General features: G+C 34.8%; 1 protein-coding gene across 5 annotated transcripts in view; it reads left to right on the plus strand.

The window, feature by feature from the left end:
* The window catches only part of RIF1 (replication timing regulatory factor 1), a 56,715-nt gene extending 43,342 nt beyond the window's left edge, over positions 1 to 13,373 (plus strand). For 4 of the 5 annotated variants that reach the window (XM_065931523.1, XM_065931520.1, XM_065931524.1 and 1 more), the window contains exons 28-36: positions 825 to 905; positions 987 to 1,038; positions 1,398 to 4,622; positions 6,527 to 6,673; positions 7,001 to 7,078; positions 7,168 to 7,283; positions 7,661 to 7,814; positions 11,322 to 11,430; positions 11,900 to 13,373. In XM_065931523.1, coding sequence (XP_065787595.1) covers positions 825 to 905; positions 987 to 1,038; positions 1,398 to 4,622; positions 6,527 to 6,673; positions 7,001 to 7,078; positions 7,168 to 7,283; positions 7,661 to 7,814; positions 11,322 to 11,430; positions 11,900 to 12,114 — 4,177 coding nt within the window. In that variant the 3' untranslated portion in view covers positions 12,115 to 13,373. The remainder of the gene's footprint in view (positions 1 to 824; positions 906 to 986; positions 1,039 to 1,397; positions 4,623 to 6,526; positions 6,674 to 7,000; positions 7,079 to 7,167; positions 7,284 to 7,660; positions 7,815 to 11,321; positions 11,431 to 11,899) is intronic. The other variant, XM_065931525.1, reaches the window with a different exon arrangement.
* The last annotated feature ends 1,398 nt before the right edge of the window (positions 13,374 to 14,771 follow it).

The raw sequence follows: 14,771 nt of genomic DNA on the forward strand, positions 1-14,771 counted from the left end.
GATACTGGTATATTGTACTGTATTTTAAATGTCAAAAAGATTGTACATAGCTACATTTCATAGTGTGTCAGGCTATCTGGAAATGCACCAGTGTTCCTAAATTGAATCAGTTTATTAAGGTCTTGAAAGATCAGGGAAATGGTTTCATGGAAAATCTGGGAAATAGGTATCTAAGACTTGATTTTATATTGTTCTTAAAAGGTAACTAGATGTAGAATTGTAAGCTTAGTTGTAAGAATATCAAATATTGAAGTTGTTTAGTGGCTAAGTCATGTCTCTTTGCAACCTCATAGACTACAGCACACCAGGCTTCCGTGTCCTTCACTGTCTCCCCAAGTTTGCTCCAACTCATGTCCATTGTGTCGTTGATACCATCCATCTGTCTCATCTTCTGTTGCCCTCTGTTTCTCCTGCCCTCAATCTTTGCCAGCATCAGGGTCGTTTCCAGTGAGTCTGCTGTTTGCATCAGGTGACCAAAGTATTGGAGTTTCAACTTCAGCATTAGTCCTTCCAATGAATATTCAGGGTTGATTTCCTTTAGGATTGAGTAGTTTGATCTCCTTGTTATTCAGGGTACTCTCAGGGGGCTTCCCTGGTTGCTCAAGCAGTAAAGAATCTGCCTGCAATGCAGGAAATCTAGGTTTGATCCTTGAGTTAGAAAGATCCCCTGCAGAAGGAAATGGCTATCCATTCCAGTATTCTTGCATGGAGAATTCCATGGACAGAGGAGTCTGGTGGGCTACAGTTCATGTGGATGCAGAGTCAGACACAATTGAGAGACTTAATAGATACAATATTAAAGTTAGTTTTAAAATCTTTTTCAGGTTTGATATTCCTGCCATGTATAATAATCTGGATGTTTCACAAGATACTTTATTTTCTCAGTATAGTCAGGAAGAATCTATGTAAGTATAGAAGTTGCTGAAGTAACTGATTTTCTGGTTCCTTATTAGCAGTATTCTAATTTGCACACTTATTTATTTCAGGGAAATTTCTACTTCAATTGAAAAATCAAAAGACTCCAAGATGATATTTAAGGTATATTGTTATTTTCATATTTTTGGGTTTTTCAAATCAGCTTTGCACTATTGAGTCTCTTATATTAAGTTTTGTTCTATAATGTCTTAGCTCTCCTTAGTAATCTTTAGCAGAATTATAGTTGTTCTGTGTGTGGATCTGTATCTGTGTGAGTGCATGTTTGTTTAAATGTATTTTTCTTTATTGAATACTTAAATTGGAAACACAAATTAATGAGCATCTATCATCACCTTTGGGATATTTGCAAAATGTTGAAAGTCGCATTGCCCTTTGAATTGCTAAAGTTTTAAACAGAATTTCTCCAGAAAGTCAGACTTGTTTGCTGGTTAATCTGTATGTATGTGTACATTTTTGTGCAGGAGGAACAAAAGGAGAATGACGTTGTCGTTCCTCAACATGTCATGGAAAACTGCGGTATGGATGAACATCTTGAAAAGGCTTCCCTTTTGAATAATGAGTGTGGTTCTATTGAGGAAACCAGTCCAAAAATACTGAGCAGTGATAATGATACCAGAAAGAAAGCTTTAATTGCTTCAAAGAAACCAACTGAATATGCATCCACTACAGAAAATCCATTTGGTGTCAGCAGTAGCTCGGTTTCTAATGCCACCATTTCTGGAGCTCCCTTACAGCCTACAAGTCGAAGGCAATCCTTTATTACTTTGGAAAAGTTTGATGGTTCAGAAAATAGACCTTTTAGTCCCTCACCCTTGAATAATATGTCATCAACTGTAATAGTGAAAAATAACCCGGAAGGCATGGCTAAAACAGATAATCCATCAAAAGCAAACAAAAGAGAAGTGGCTCTTTCTAAATCTGACTCTGAAAAAATAATGCATGGGACTAAGAGATCAAGCCGAAGGTCAAGTAAACCTGAACCAATAGGGAGTAAAAAGTCTAAACCCTTAATGAGATCTGAACAAGAGAAAAGTACTGGAGAATCTATTGATGGCACAATAGCCTTAGATAATAACCCACCTGGCTTGCTTAATCAGACAGAATGTGTGTTAGATAATCAGGTTCATCTCTCTGAATCTACAATGGAGTATGAGGATACAATGCTTAAATCAACAGTGGAGAATACTGTATTATTAGAAAACAATACTGTAGAAGAGAGAACCTTAGAAATTAACTTGGAATCCAAAGAAAATACACCCCCAGCCATAATAACGGATCAGACAGTAAATGAGGATAGTCATATTCAGGTAACTCCAAATCAGAAAACCCTTAGGCGATCTTTAAGGCGCCGTTCAGAAACAGTAGAACCAACCACTGATAGCCAAGATAAAGAAAATAATCATCAAAAAAGGGAAAGACGTAAAGAAGAAGAAAAAACTCCGCAGAAGAGTCCATTACATGAAAAAGATGATGTTTTACCTAAGCAAAAATTGATTTCTGAACAATGTGTACAGGAAAATTTAGTTGACAAAGGAAATAATATACATGAGAAGGCTCTTGGGGAGACCAGTGCTAATGCTGAAATTGATGAAAATAGAAGAAAGCCAGATCTTGAGAATACTAAATCTGAGGGAGATGGTGTGCAGGACATTGCAGATAAATCATCCGAGAAACCAGTAAGGGGACGAACACGATATCAAACGAGAAGGGCATCCCAGGGTTTACTTTCCAGCATTGAAAACTCAGAATCTGATAGTTCTGAGGCAAAAGAAGAAGGTTCTAAAAAGAAAAGATCTGGAAAAGGGAAGAACAAAAGCAGCGACAATGTTGACATTGAAGATCAAGAAGAGAAAATGGTAAATCAGGAATGTATAAAAGTTGAAAATCAGGCACATGATTATAAAGAGAATTCTGAAGGAGACAAAGATATAGAATCTCAAATCTGTGAAAAAAGAGATGAAAGTAATACTGTAACTCTTCAAGATTCTACAGTATCTCCAGATTTATTACAAGTTTCTGATGATGTATTGAATACTTCTGAGGGAAAAAGTAAAACTAACAAAGATACAGAACATTCCTTTTCAAATCCTTCTGTACTGGAATCATATCTAAGGACTAGAAATGCCAGTAAGAGGTTACATAAGCGAGATTCTATAGAAAATAGCGTGGGGGAATCCTCAAAAATAGGGACACCAGACATTTCTTTGCTTTCTGAAAAAACTCTTCAGACAGTAGAATGCCATCACAAGAGAAGTAGAAGGGTGAGGCGATCTAAAGGTTGTGATTGTTGTGGAGAAAAATCACAGCCTCAGGAAAAGTCATTTATTGGGTTAAAAAATACAGAAAATTACGATGTAAAAGTCAATGAAACAAAAAAGACAGATATGGAAACACCTGTATCTATTTCAGAAACTTCGAAAGCTGATCTGGACTCAGAGGTAAAACTTTTAGATGAGCATCACAGTGTGAATTTTCATTTGGATCTCAAGGAAGAGAATGATACTACTAATGACTCATTAATTGTATCTGAAACTGAGTTGAAAGAAAATACTACTCAAAGCTTTCTTCCTTCTGAAATGGTAAAATTTAAAGAAACTTCTGGTAGGGATTCTGAGGAAGCAATATTTCTAGAAAGCCAGGAGCCATCTAATAAGAAATGTAAAACTGTTGACCCACATTTAGATGTTTCCAAAGATATTTCACTGGAATGTTTTACTTTGGAGACCAAAGAAGAAAAGTCAGAGGTCACCCCAAAAGAGAAATTGAATACAGAGAACATTGTTAATGTTGAATCAAATGCAGAATCAAATCCAGAAGAAGTGGATGCTGTGGAATTGAATGTAGAAAATGATCAGTCTGAAGCTGGGTTCTCTGAACAAAACAGTGTCAAAACTGGTATTTCAGAAAAAGAAGTAACAGAGGAAAACAGTGAAAGAATGGATGCACCTGAAAAACTGAAAGCCGATGAAGCAGTAACTGAGGAATTTAATTCAGCTGCTGATTATTCTGATAATCCGACACCTGTAAAAGTGAGTGCTCAGGTAGAGATGTCTGAACAAGTAGCAGTTGAGGAGCTAGGCAGAGGAAATGATGAATCTGATCCAGGCTCATTTGAAGAAATGAACGCTGAAATAAAAAATGGTGAAAAAACAGTGGTTGGTGAGGTGACTACTGAATCTGACCACGTCTCTGAAACAGAAGATGAAGATTTAACTACCAAAGCTGCTCTGCCTATAGAAGCTGAAACAAAGGAGTTAGATGTAGAAGTCGATAGCTTTGTTCCCGACACACTTGAGATGATCACTGAAGAAGGAAAGGTTGACCTTAATAAAACTGAAACGAATACTGAACCTAATAAATTGGAGGAAACACAACTAGATGACAATCAAATGGTAGTGGAAAGTAATGAAACTTTACCAGAAGTTCACCATGCTTCAGAGAAGGTAGAGGAGATACCACAACCTCTGACATCTGAAACAGTTGTTTCTGAACTGATATCAGAAGACAGTAATACATCTCCTCAAAAACTAAAGGATATTGATCCTCTATTCATGTCAGCAAATGAGAGTCCTAGTGGCATGCACACACGTTGTGTCTGGTCTCCTTTGGCTTCTCCGTCCACCAGCATTTTAAAGAGAGGACTAAAAAGACCCCAAGAAGATGAAATCTCGTCACCTGTTCACAAGGTAGGGGGATTTGAGGCTGAATATTAATGAGTCCAAGTTTAATTGGAATATTTTGGCCATATGGTTGACACTTAGTGAATGAGAATATTAGGCTTATATGACCATTCATTATGAATATGTACTATGACAGGGAAAAGGGCAGGTAGAAGGCGAGATGTTGAGAAAAAAGACTGAAGCCCTTTAGGTATTCCTTTATTTCAGGACCTGGTGTCAGTCGCTCAGTTGTTCTCGACTCTTTGTGACCCCATGGACTGCAGCCTGCCAGGCTCCTCTGTCCATGGGACTTTCCAGGCAGGGATACTAGAGTAGTTTGCCATTTCCTTCTCTAGGGGATCTTCCCAAGCCAGGGGTCAAACCTGGGTGTCCTGCACTGCAGGCAGATTTCTTTACTGACTGAGCTACCAGGGAAGCCTAACCCTTAGCTATAAATCTTTATACAACATCACCATTTTTCACATTTTGCAAAATTGATAATCTCTCATGGTGATTTTTTTCCCGCTCTTCTATAATATACAAGGAAACACTTAGAAACCGATAAAGGAGCTTTTGTTAGCACTTACTGTGTGCTAGGACATTATGCTGTCTTGTTTACATTTAAGTCTTTACATAAACTTAGACCTTTTCTAATTAAAAAAAATGTTCTTAGGCTATGCCTTCATTAATTTCTGGATATGATTTCATTTGTGATTAATTTTGTTAACGTCCTCATCTTCACTACATTGTAATACTTTAGTTTGTACACATATGGATTACCTATGTATCTGCTTTAGTCTCTGACCCTGTGACTTGCACATAGTTTAGAAAAGTTGCATGTACTTTACATATCTCCACTTGTCCTCTATAACTAGCTGTTTTATAAAGGTACTGTGTGGGCATTCCTTAATTTTGAAATTGGACCTACCATTTACTGTGGAATATATGTGTTTATGTATACAAACATGTATATGTAGATAAAATCATACTGACAAGTAATTTTGCCTTTAGCCAGCACATTGTGAAAACTTTCCCAAAATATACTAAAAACTTTTATTTTGAGAATTCAGAGATTAATTCTTAGGAAGACTTAATACTTGAGGGTTTTTGGTTTGCTCTTGCTTTGCTTTTGAGTCTTTTACCTTTTTTTAAATCTTAGGTTCAAATAGGCCATAGAAGTTCTTGAAAAATTTATGAAGATGAAATGATGTCTTCAGTATACATTAGATTGTTAATACCGGTTAACTATAGTCATGTTTTGTTTGATAGTAACTCATGTTTAATTTTTATTTACATATGATAGTTTTCTATAGCAGATATTTACAAAAAGTTCTCAATATTTTGGGAATAAAACATTTATATACATATTATGGTTTTATGTGCTCCGTTGGGTACTTTTATCAGATAGCTGAGTAACTTAATAGTTTAGAAAAGGCCAAAATAACTTCAAGCTGGGCTAAGCTTTTGTTTTTTTCTTTGTTTTAACAAAAAATCCCACCCCATTACTGTGACTCTGGTACCCTCAAAGAATTAAGAACTAAGATTATTAAGGTATACCAGAGGCCATTTAGTACTGTCTCTGCCTCTTTACCTCGTTCTTTATGGTCTGCAGTAAGCCTGTGAGGTTAGTAGAAATTTGTATACTTTTAACTGTTACATGCAATTTCATTAAGTTTCTGCTACTATCCTTTCATTCTCCTTGTTGCTATACTTTGCAGACAGTTTAGACCATGGATACTTGGAATGACCCTTGGTCTTAAGTAATATTTGTGAAAACAATCACCAGGAACAACTGCAACTATGTGCAGTTGGCTTCTAGTGAGATAAATTAGACCTCTAAACATACATGCTATTTTTGGCTAAAAATGAGAATTTATGGTATTATTTTTTTAAACTTTTTAAAAATAAAAACATGACTTAAATGTTTTCAGGTTCGCCGTGTCTCCTTTGCAGATCCTATATACCAAGCAGGATTGGCAGATGACATTGATAGGCGATGTCCTATTGTTAGGTGCCATTCTTCAAATAGTTCTTTCATGGTAAAAAGTGTTAAAACTTCACCTACTGTGCAATCTAAGGTAAGCTGTAGGCTTTAAAAAACACATATGCAAACACAGAATTGCATAGAGCAATTTGTCTTAATATTAACTTTTTAAGAAACAAAATGTACTTCGTTTGGATATATTTTTCTTTTGTCTGCTTACTTGGTAAGCAGACATGAAGAGAAGAGGTGGTAAGAGGCATTGATGAGCCAAGCAAGTAGTTGATCCAGTAGTATTGTTATTACATTTTACATTTTCTGAAAATTGTAAAATATGACTGCAGTCTGTCAGTTGTGAAAATAAACTTGTAAAATTATAGTTACCTAGGGTTCTGAGTTTTTTTTTCTCCTTTCTTCTGTCTAGCATAATACCACTTCAGCCAAAGGATTTCTGTCCCCAGGATCACGTAGCTCTAAATTTAAGAGCTCAAAGAAGTGTTTAGTAAGAAGTGCTTTAGTTTTCATGCAACTTTATATTTTCATGTTCAGTTAGGTGACCTCTGTTTAACAGCTTTTGAAATTTATTCTAAGATTGCAGAAATGTCTAAGGAATCTGTGCCATGCCCAACAGAAAGTGTTTACCCTGCTTTGGTGAACTGTGTAGCACCAGTTGACATCATTTTACCTCAGATTACATCCAACATGTGGTAAGTGGTTATTTATTTATCTTGGTCTATACCTACAGATGCCACTTTGTTAACAGGGATCAGGCTTCTCATGTTTAGAATTGATTTATCCATACTTTCATACATTTTATTTTAGAAGTAAATGAAAATACAGCTGGGAAGATGATTGAGATACGGCAGTAATAGAAGTATTGAACGGTTAATCTTGCTTGAGCCAGGCATATAAATCAGATTCAAATTTTGTTTTAAATGCACGATATCTATCCTCTGTGGGATAGGTGTGTCTATGTAAATTTTGCTATGATTGAGCTTAAATCAGGAAAATCAATTGGATAGGCCCTTACAAATAGAAAATATAAAACTTTGTGGCGTTTTTCCTGTTTCTCTTATCTCTTTAGGGCAAGAGGACTGGGACAGCTCATTAGAGCCAAGAATATAAAAACAATTGGCGATTTGAGTACCCTTACAGCATCTGAAATAAAAACTCTTCCTATCCGTTCTCCAAAAGTGTCTAACGTGAAAAAGGCTCTCAGAATATATCATGAGCAACAGGTAAAGACGTAGATGTTAAATTGTGTATGAGTAAATGATCAAACAGTACAACTCCAGAAGTTTGCATTTCAAGTATTCTTGCTTTAAAAGCTCATTTTGTATGATGCCTTAACTTCCTTTCCCCTGCAGTCAAGAGTAACTTAAAAGGTTGATTTATAATTCCACAGAGAAGTTTATTTTGTACTGTTATTGTGTATTACACCTCTTTATTCTTTGAATTCTACTTTTCTAGCTCTTCTTTTATGTCTACCAAATAAGTGATTGGTTTCCTGGCTGCTGTTTCTAAAACCTAGATGTTCAAATCTTAAACATTTACCCCCCCAAAATCTTGCAGATTCGTGGTTAACAGTATTTTGATTTTGATATCCAAAGCAGTTGTGATCAAATTTTTTTTAACTTGTTCTTCAACTTTTAACACACAAACATTTCAGGTTATGGACATTTCTTAAGATTCTTACGAAAACCGAGATTCTTTTCCCTCTAAAAATACGTATAGAAAACTTTGTAAATCTTTTCAAAAGAATTTACAAACTCTTCTGAAACCCATTCAGAAACCTTTTATGTATTCATCAATAGGCAAAACTGTGAATATATAAAAAATGGAGTATGTTAAGAGTAAAAATAGTGTTCTATTATAATTTCTGGGATCGGAGTTTGCAGGCTACTAAAGACTTCAGTATTCTTAAAAGTCCTTGATTTATTATTAGTTTTGTTTGATTTTTTTTAAAACGTTTAACCAGTTCAACAAAAACAACTATTAGTGATTTGCATTTTTGTAAGATAAAGAGTTGAAACTGCTTTACTGAGGTACAGCCACATACCATAAAATTCGCCCACCCAAAGCACACAGGTGGTTTTTTAGTACAGTCACAAAGTACCACAGCCTTCACCAAGACCTAATTTTAGAACATTTTTTATTCTTTTAAAAAATGAAACAACCTCTCTACTCATTCATCAGTCACTGCACTTCCACCCCCAAAGCACCTATTAGTTTTGTCTCTCCTATTGTGGACATTTCATAAAAGGTGGGTTTTTATAACCTGTATATAGACTTTTGTGACTGGTTTCTTTAACTGAACATAGTGTTTTCAAGGTTCACAAGTATTAGTACTTCATTCCTCTTTATAAATAATAGGTTGGTGCAAAAGTAATTGTGGTTTCAGACCTTGAATTCTGAATCATTATATTAATAACTAGGTTCAAGCACATCTTTATTAATCAAAATAGGAACCATTATAGTCAACACATTTTTCCCGGTGAGAAATGTTTGTTTATTCCTGTAGTGTAAAAATCTATCTTTTGAGAATCCATGAACCTCTTGAAAATAGTTTCTGCCTACTGCTGGTTGTGGAATTGTTCTCCCTGCAAAAAAGTTGTCGATGCTTGAAGAAGTGGTAGTTGGTTGGCGATAGGTCAGGTGAATGTGGAAGATGAGGCAAAACTTTGTAGCCCAAGTTGTTCAGTTTTTGAAGTGTTGGTTGTACAACATGCGGTTAGATGATGTTGTGGAGAAGAATTGGAGTCATTCTGTTGACCAATGTCAGCTCCAGGGGTTGCAGCTTTCGGTGTATCTCATTGATTTGCTAAGCATACTTGTCAGCTGTAATGATTTCGCCGGGATTCAGAAAGCTATAGTGGATCAAATGGGCTGCAGACCACCAAACAGTGATCATGACCTTTTTGTGGTACAGTTTTGTCTTTAGGAAGTGCTTTGGAGCTTCTCAGCCCAGCCACTGAGCTGGTCGTTGCTGGTTGTACAAAATCCACTTTTCATTGCATGTTACAATCTGAGAAATGGTTAGTTGTATAATAAGAGACGACAGCACTTAAAAGTCATGATTTTTTTGATTTGCAGTCAGCTCATGAGGCACCCACTTACCAAGCCTTTTCACCTTTCCAATTTACCTCAAACACAAAGCAACTGTAGAATGGTCAGCGTTGAGTACTTGGGCAACTTCTCTTGTAGTTGTAAGAGGATCAGCTTCGATGATACCTCTCAGTTGGTCTTTGTCAACTTGCGATGGTCAGCCACTATACTTCTCATCTTCAAGGCTCTTGTCTCCTTTGCAAAACTTCTTAAACTACCACTGCACTGTACGTTCATGAGCAGTTCCTGGGCCAAATGTGTTGTTGATGTTGCGAGTTGACTGCTGTTTTTGTGACTCATTTTGAACTCAAGTAAGAAAATTGCTCACACTTGTTTTTTGTGTAATATCATTTCCATAGTCTAAATAAATATAAATATCAAGTAATAAGTCATTAGCAAAAAAAAGGTGAGAAATGCTCATTAAAATGATGTTTAACATAACCACCTTTATTTTAGAATGTATTTCAGTATCAAGTGATGAATTTCAACAGTGTGAAAACTAAGAGTTATGTTTTGCACCAACCTAGCAATACCTCATTCTGTGACTACAGCATTTTGGTTATCCATTCATCACTTGTTGAACATTTGGGTTGTTTACACCCTTTTCTGTTACAAATATGCTGTTACATACATTCATATACAAGTTTTTGTGTGGGCATGTTTTTTATTTTTCTTGGATATATCTGTAACAGAATCTAATTGCTGGGTCATATGGGAACTCTGGCTTCCCTGGTGGCTCAGCGGTAAAGAATGTGCCTGCCAAATGCAGGAGATGCCGATTAGATCCCTCAGTCAGGAAGATCCACTGGAGAAGGACAGAGCAACCCACTCTAGTTTTCTTGCTTGGGAAATTCCATGAATAGAGGAATCTGGTGGGCTGTAGTCCATGGAGTAGCCAAAAGAGTCAGTTGTTTATAGAGACTAAATAACCCCCAGTGATTTTAAGCAGCTAAGTAAAACCCCTTAATTTTATTCTCCAGATTACAAACCTTGCAGGTAGTGTCCCTTCACATTTTTATAAATGTTAAAAAGTTGCTGGTAGTTGGTAGGGGATGGTTAAAAAGTTGATGGACAGGTGTTGAGGAAGGGGAAATTTAAATTTGATAAATTTTAAGTCATTGAATTCAGGGGTCTTTGTTTTTGGATGAAATTATCAGTCCATGGGGTTGCAAAGAGTTGGACATGATCTAATGACTAAACAGAAGTAACTTTACCAATCTGAAGTTAGCATTTTCTCAATCAGCAATCAATAAACCCTGTTCCCAGACCTTTGGAAATTGTGTTCTTTTTTAAAAAAGAAGTCCATATATTTAAGCTTGAAAATGTCTGCCTTAGACTTGCTTTTCCCATGTTCCCAAACCTGGGGAATAAAATGTAATTTTTCTTGGCTACCATGGCTATATTTCTGGACAAATTCATTAAGAAATAATAAGAATTCCTTAACCATCTCTGAAAAAACACTACATAGTTATATTTTTGTGTTAGAACCGTGGGTTCTTAACAATATTAGCTAGGCTGTAAAACATAGTATGTCAGATTCTTTTCTAGTATTAGTGGTTTTATTATTATTAGTCCTGTTAAAAATAACTCAGTTTGTCACTTTTGTTTTTATTTTTACTTATCTTAATGCATAAATCAAGGTGAAGTCTCGTGGACTAGAAGAGGTTCCAGTTTTTGATATTTCTGAAAAAACAATAAATGGAATGGAAAATAAATCTATCTCTCCTGATGAAGAAAGACTTGCCTCAGGTATATTTTAACAAAACGGGATAGTTTTATAAGATTGGTTGACTTTATTGAAGAAATATTTTGTTACTCTGCTTTTAGTTCTAATTTGAGCATGCTCTGTGAATTTTTTTGTGTGATAACTGTCAAATACATGAAAAAATAACTGATGACTTCAAATATATCCAGTTGCTTTTTCTCTTATTGGCAACTTTTATTCTATTAAGATCTAAAATGATATAAACTAAACATTGCGATCCAGTTTTGTTATGTTCATGAAAATGAAGTAGTCAGGATTTCTTTAGTGGCACAGAATAAGCTATGGTAATTTTTCTGTAGCCTCACTCTCTTGATCTTGAGCAGGGGCTACCTCAACGTGCACTCTTAATTTGAAACCTAGGCACTTAAATTTTTTATTAGCTTAGAAGGAGATGCAAGTTAAGATGTATCTGGAATAGATTTTAATTGTGCTATTTTCTTCTCTTTCCTTTAGATTTAATTGATCCTGTTACTTTAGAAGCTCCGTTATCTAAAAATCTTGTTGCACAGATTAGTGCACTTGCTCTTCAACTAGATTCAGAAGATCTCCATAATTATTCAGGGAGCCAGCTATTTGAAATGCATGAGAAACTTGGTAGCATGGCAAACTGTATAATTAAAAATCTGCAGTCACGTTGGAGGTCACCAGCCCATGAAAATTCTTTTTAGTGTTTTAAGAGAAAATTGAAATTTTAAAAATCACTGGATTTGTTGACTCATAAAGTAAGTTCTGAAATATAGCACAAGTTTGGACTGAATGTTTGCAAAGTTGGTAACTTCAAATGCTAAAGAGCAATAGCTTATTAGTTCAGTTAAATTTTGTGAGTGAGAGCAATCTTTCCTATATAACATATTTTCTTGGCTGCTATGCATAGTTTTTCCAGAACTTAAAGTAGCTTACTGAAATGTGAAAGAAGAAACTACAAGCAAAAGCATAAATTTTGTTTTACGTACTCATGCATATTTTAATGAAACATTTTATGTAATATACTTGTTCTAAGAAAAACTGAAAATTTTTATTTGAAGTTTTTGCTTAACTGATGTTTATACTTTCTTTTCTTTTTTTAAAACTTGTTTGTTGTGCTTGAGGTTTAAGAGATTTGTTCTTGGTAAAACACCCCAAATGAGAGGCAAAAGAATTTTTTAGAATGTTTTTCACAGACATCAGCTTCATTTGGACAGCTTTCAAGAAAAATAATCAAAAGTTTCAACTTTGGGAGTTAAATAGTAAAGCAGAATTTAGTGATTCCATTCATTTGCATTAGCAAATACTTGTGCAGCAGCATTTGCCTGTGAAAATACACTCTTATGAGATATATACTATTCATTTAAAAATGCACGACTGCTTGTACATTATGTATAGATTAAGTCTTTAATTTATAAATTTCAGTCTTTGTTAGTTGCATGAGTGTTTCTGTAACCTCTTGTGAATACCTTTGTTTAATAGAAACATAATTTTGTATATATTGAATACTGAGATATCAGTATGGATAATAGAAGTGCTTCGTGGGATTGCTGCAGATATTTGTAGGATTCTGTATCTACAAATAAAACAACAGATAGTTTTGTACTTAGTTAATAGTTAAACATGAGTTTATTTTCTAAATAAGCAGAGCAAGTACTAGAAATGAGAAAGTGTTACATGACAACCTTGCTATTCATTCCCATAACCTTTTTTTTTCCTTTTGGTTTGAAAGAGGGGATCAGCCACTAGAAATAGTGCCTCATTACATTTCTCTTCAATGGGGAGTTAGCTTGAGTATTTTCGTTATAACTTGGATCATAAGAAACCTAGAGCTTATCTGCTCTTTCCATCTATACCTAAAGCAAACTTGGGAGAAATCTGAAAACTGTTCTTTAAAATATGTAAAATGTTTTATTGAGTTTAAAAAAATAGGGTGTATGTAATTAAAACATTTCTAATTTTACCAACTGGTATTAGTGCCTGCCTTTCCCATATTTGTTACATCTTTTTAACAAATATTTCACTTGTATTTTCTAAATAGAATGAGTAATCTCAGTGTTAGGCTTAATTCAGAAGTCACCCCTACTTGAAAAGGCACATATTCTTTAGCAACTTACAGAAAGTTTAATCCTTGTGTCTTGGTTAGCTTTATATCCAGAAGGGGACTGCCACCCAGTCATGATAAAAGTTGGTTTCTTTTTCATAATCTGTTATCATTACATTGTAAATATATTGGAGTCTAAGTTTGATATTTATATGCTGAGGATGGATGGTTTTGAAAGAAAACCTGGGACCATTGAACCTGAAGGACTGTGGCTTGAATTTAAACACTTATAATTTTGGTTTAATTTGTTTGTCATTTATTCCCCAAGTACTATTTGAGTAAATAGGCACGTTTTGATTGAACAGGTGTTAGTAGAAGGGATATGTGTGTATGTTGAGAGGAACCATAATTAACTCATTTCCTGACCTCATATCTTAATATTTGTGTGAGCTAAACTTAACTTGCTGGTGGACTGAAGTTCTTGGGAAGGTGGACAGTATGGCAGAAAATGTGACCAAAATGAATACCATTTACTTAAATCACAAGTTTGATGCAAGTGCAGATACTAGTTTTAGAACATCCTGGTTTAACAAGGATATATTCTAAAATATTTAAAAACCAATTTGCTAAATCTTCAGTTATTGATATAGTTATGTGTATATTTAAACTCTTTATTTTCAATATTCTTGCCTTAAAACTTTCTGCAGATTTTTTTTCCTGATTGTTTCTGGAAGAGCAAAAAGCATTAATATTCCATGATCAGCTCCAGTGTGTGTCTTTTTACCATTAAAGTTTTTTCAAATAATTTCTAATGGTTAATAAAACATGACAAACATTACTAAGAACACTCAAATGTCATTTTTTTATTTTATGCATTTATAAAGAATATAGTTGCATGCAGAACCATAGTATAATTTTTCATGTTCAGAAATGAATTTCCAGTATTTCAGTGAGCACATAATTAAAGATGCTTTGCAGTTGAATGAGTGTGAAAGCCATTGTTGAATAGTGGAGAGCTTTTGCTCTAGTTTCCTTGTTGGTTATAGGATGATTTAGGTGAATAATGTACTCAAAAATAAGATTTGAATATGAATTTTCCATGATTCTGTTCCTGTGCAGGTTGGTAGTAGTCAGGGGTGTTTTATATTTAAGAATCATAAAAATGTCAAGAAAATTCAGTTGTGTTTTGACTAAAGGTGAGAGGGAAGGCAAGAAAATTGGGAAAATTGGAAAAATGGGAGGGATATGTGGAAAATATACAAGTAGAGTTTTGTTTTGATTTTTAAAGAGATGAGTAGTTAAAAGTGAGTGCTGTTT

This window comes from Muntiacus reevesi, chromosome 3, assembly GCF_963930625.1.
Source record: "Muntiacus reevesi chromosome 3, mMunRee1.1, whole genome shotgun sequence".
NCBI classification, from domain to species: domain Eukaryota; kingdom Metazoa; phylum Chordata; class Mammalia; order Artiodactyla; family Cervidae; genus Muntiacus; species Muntiacus reevesi.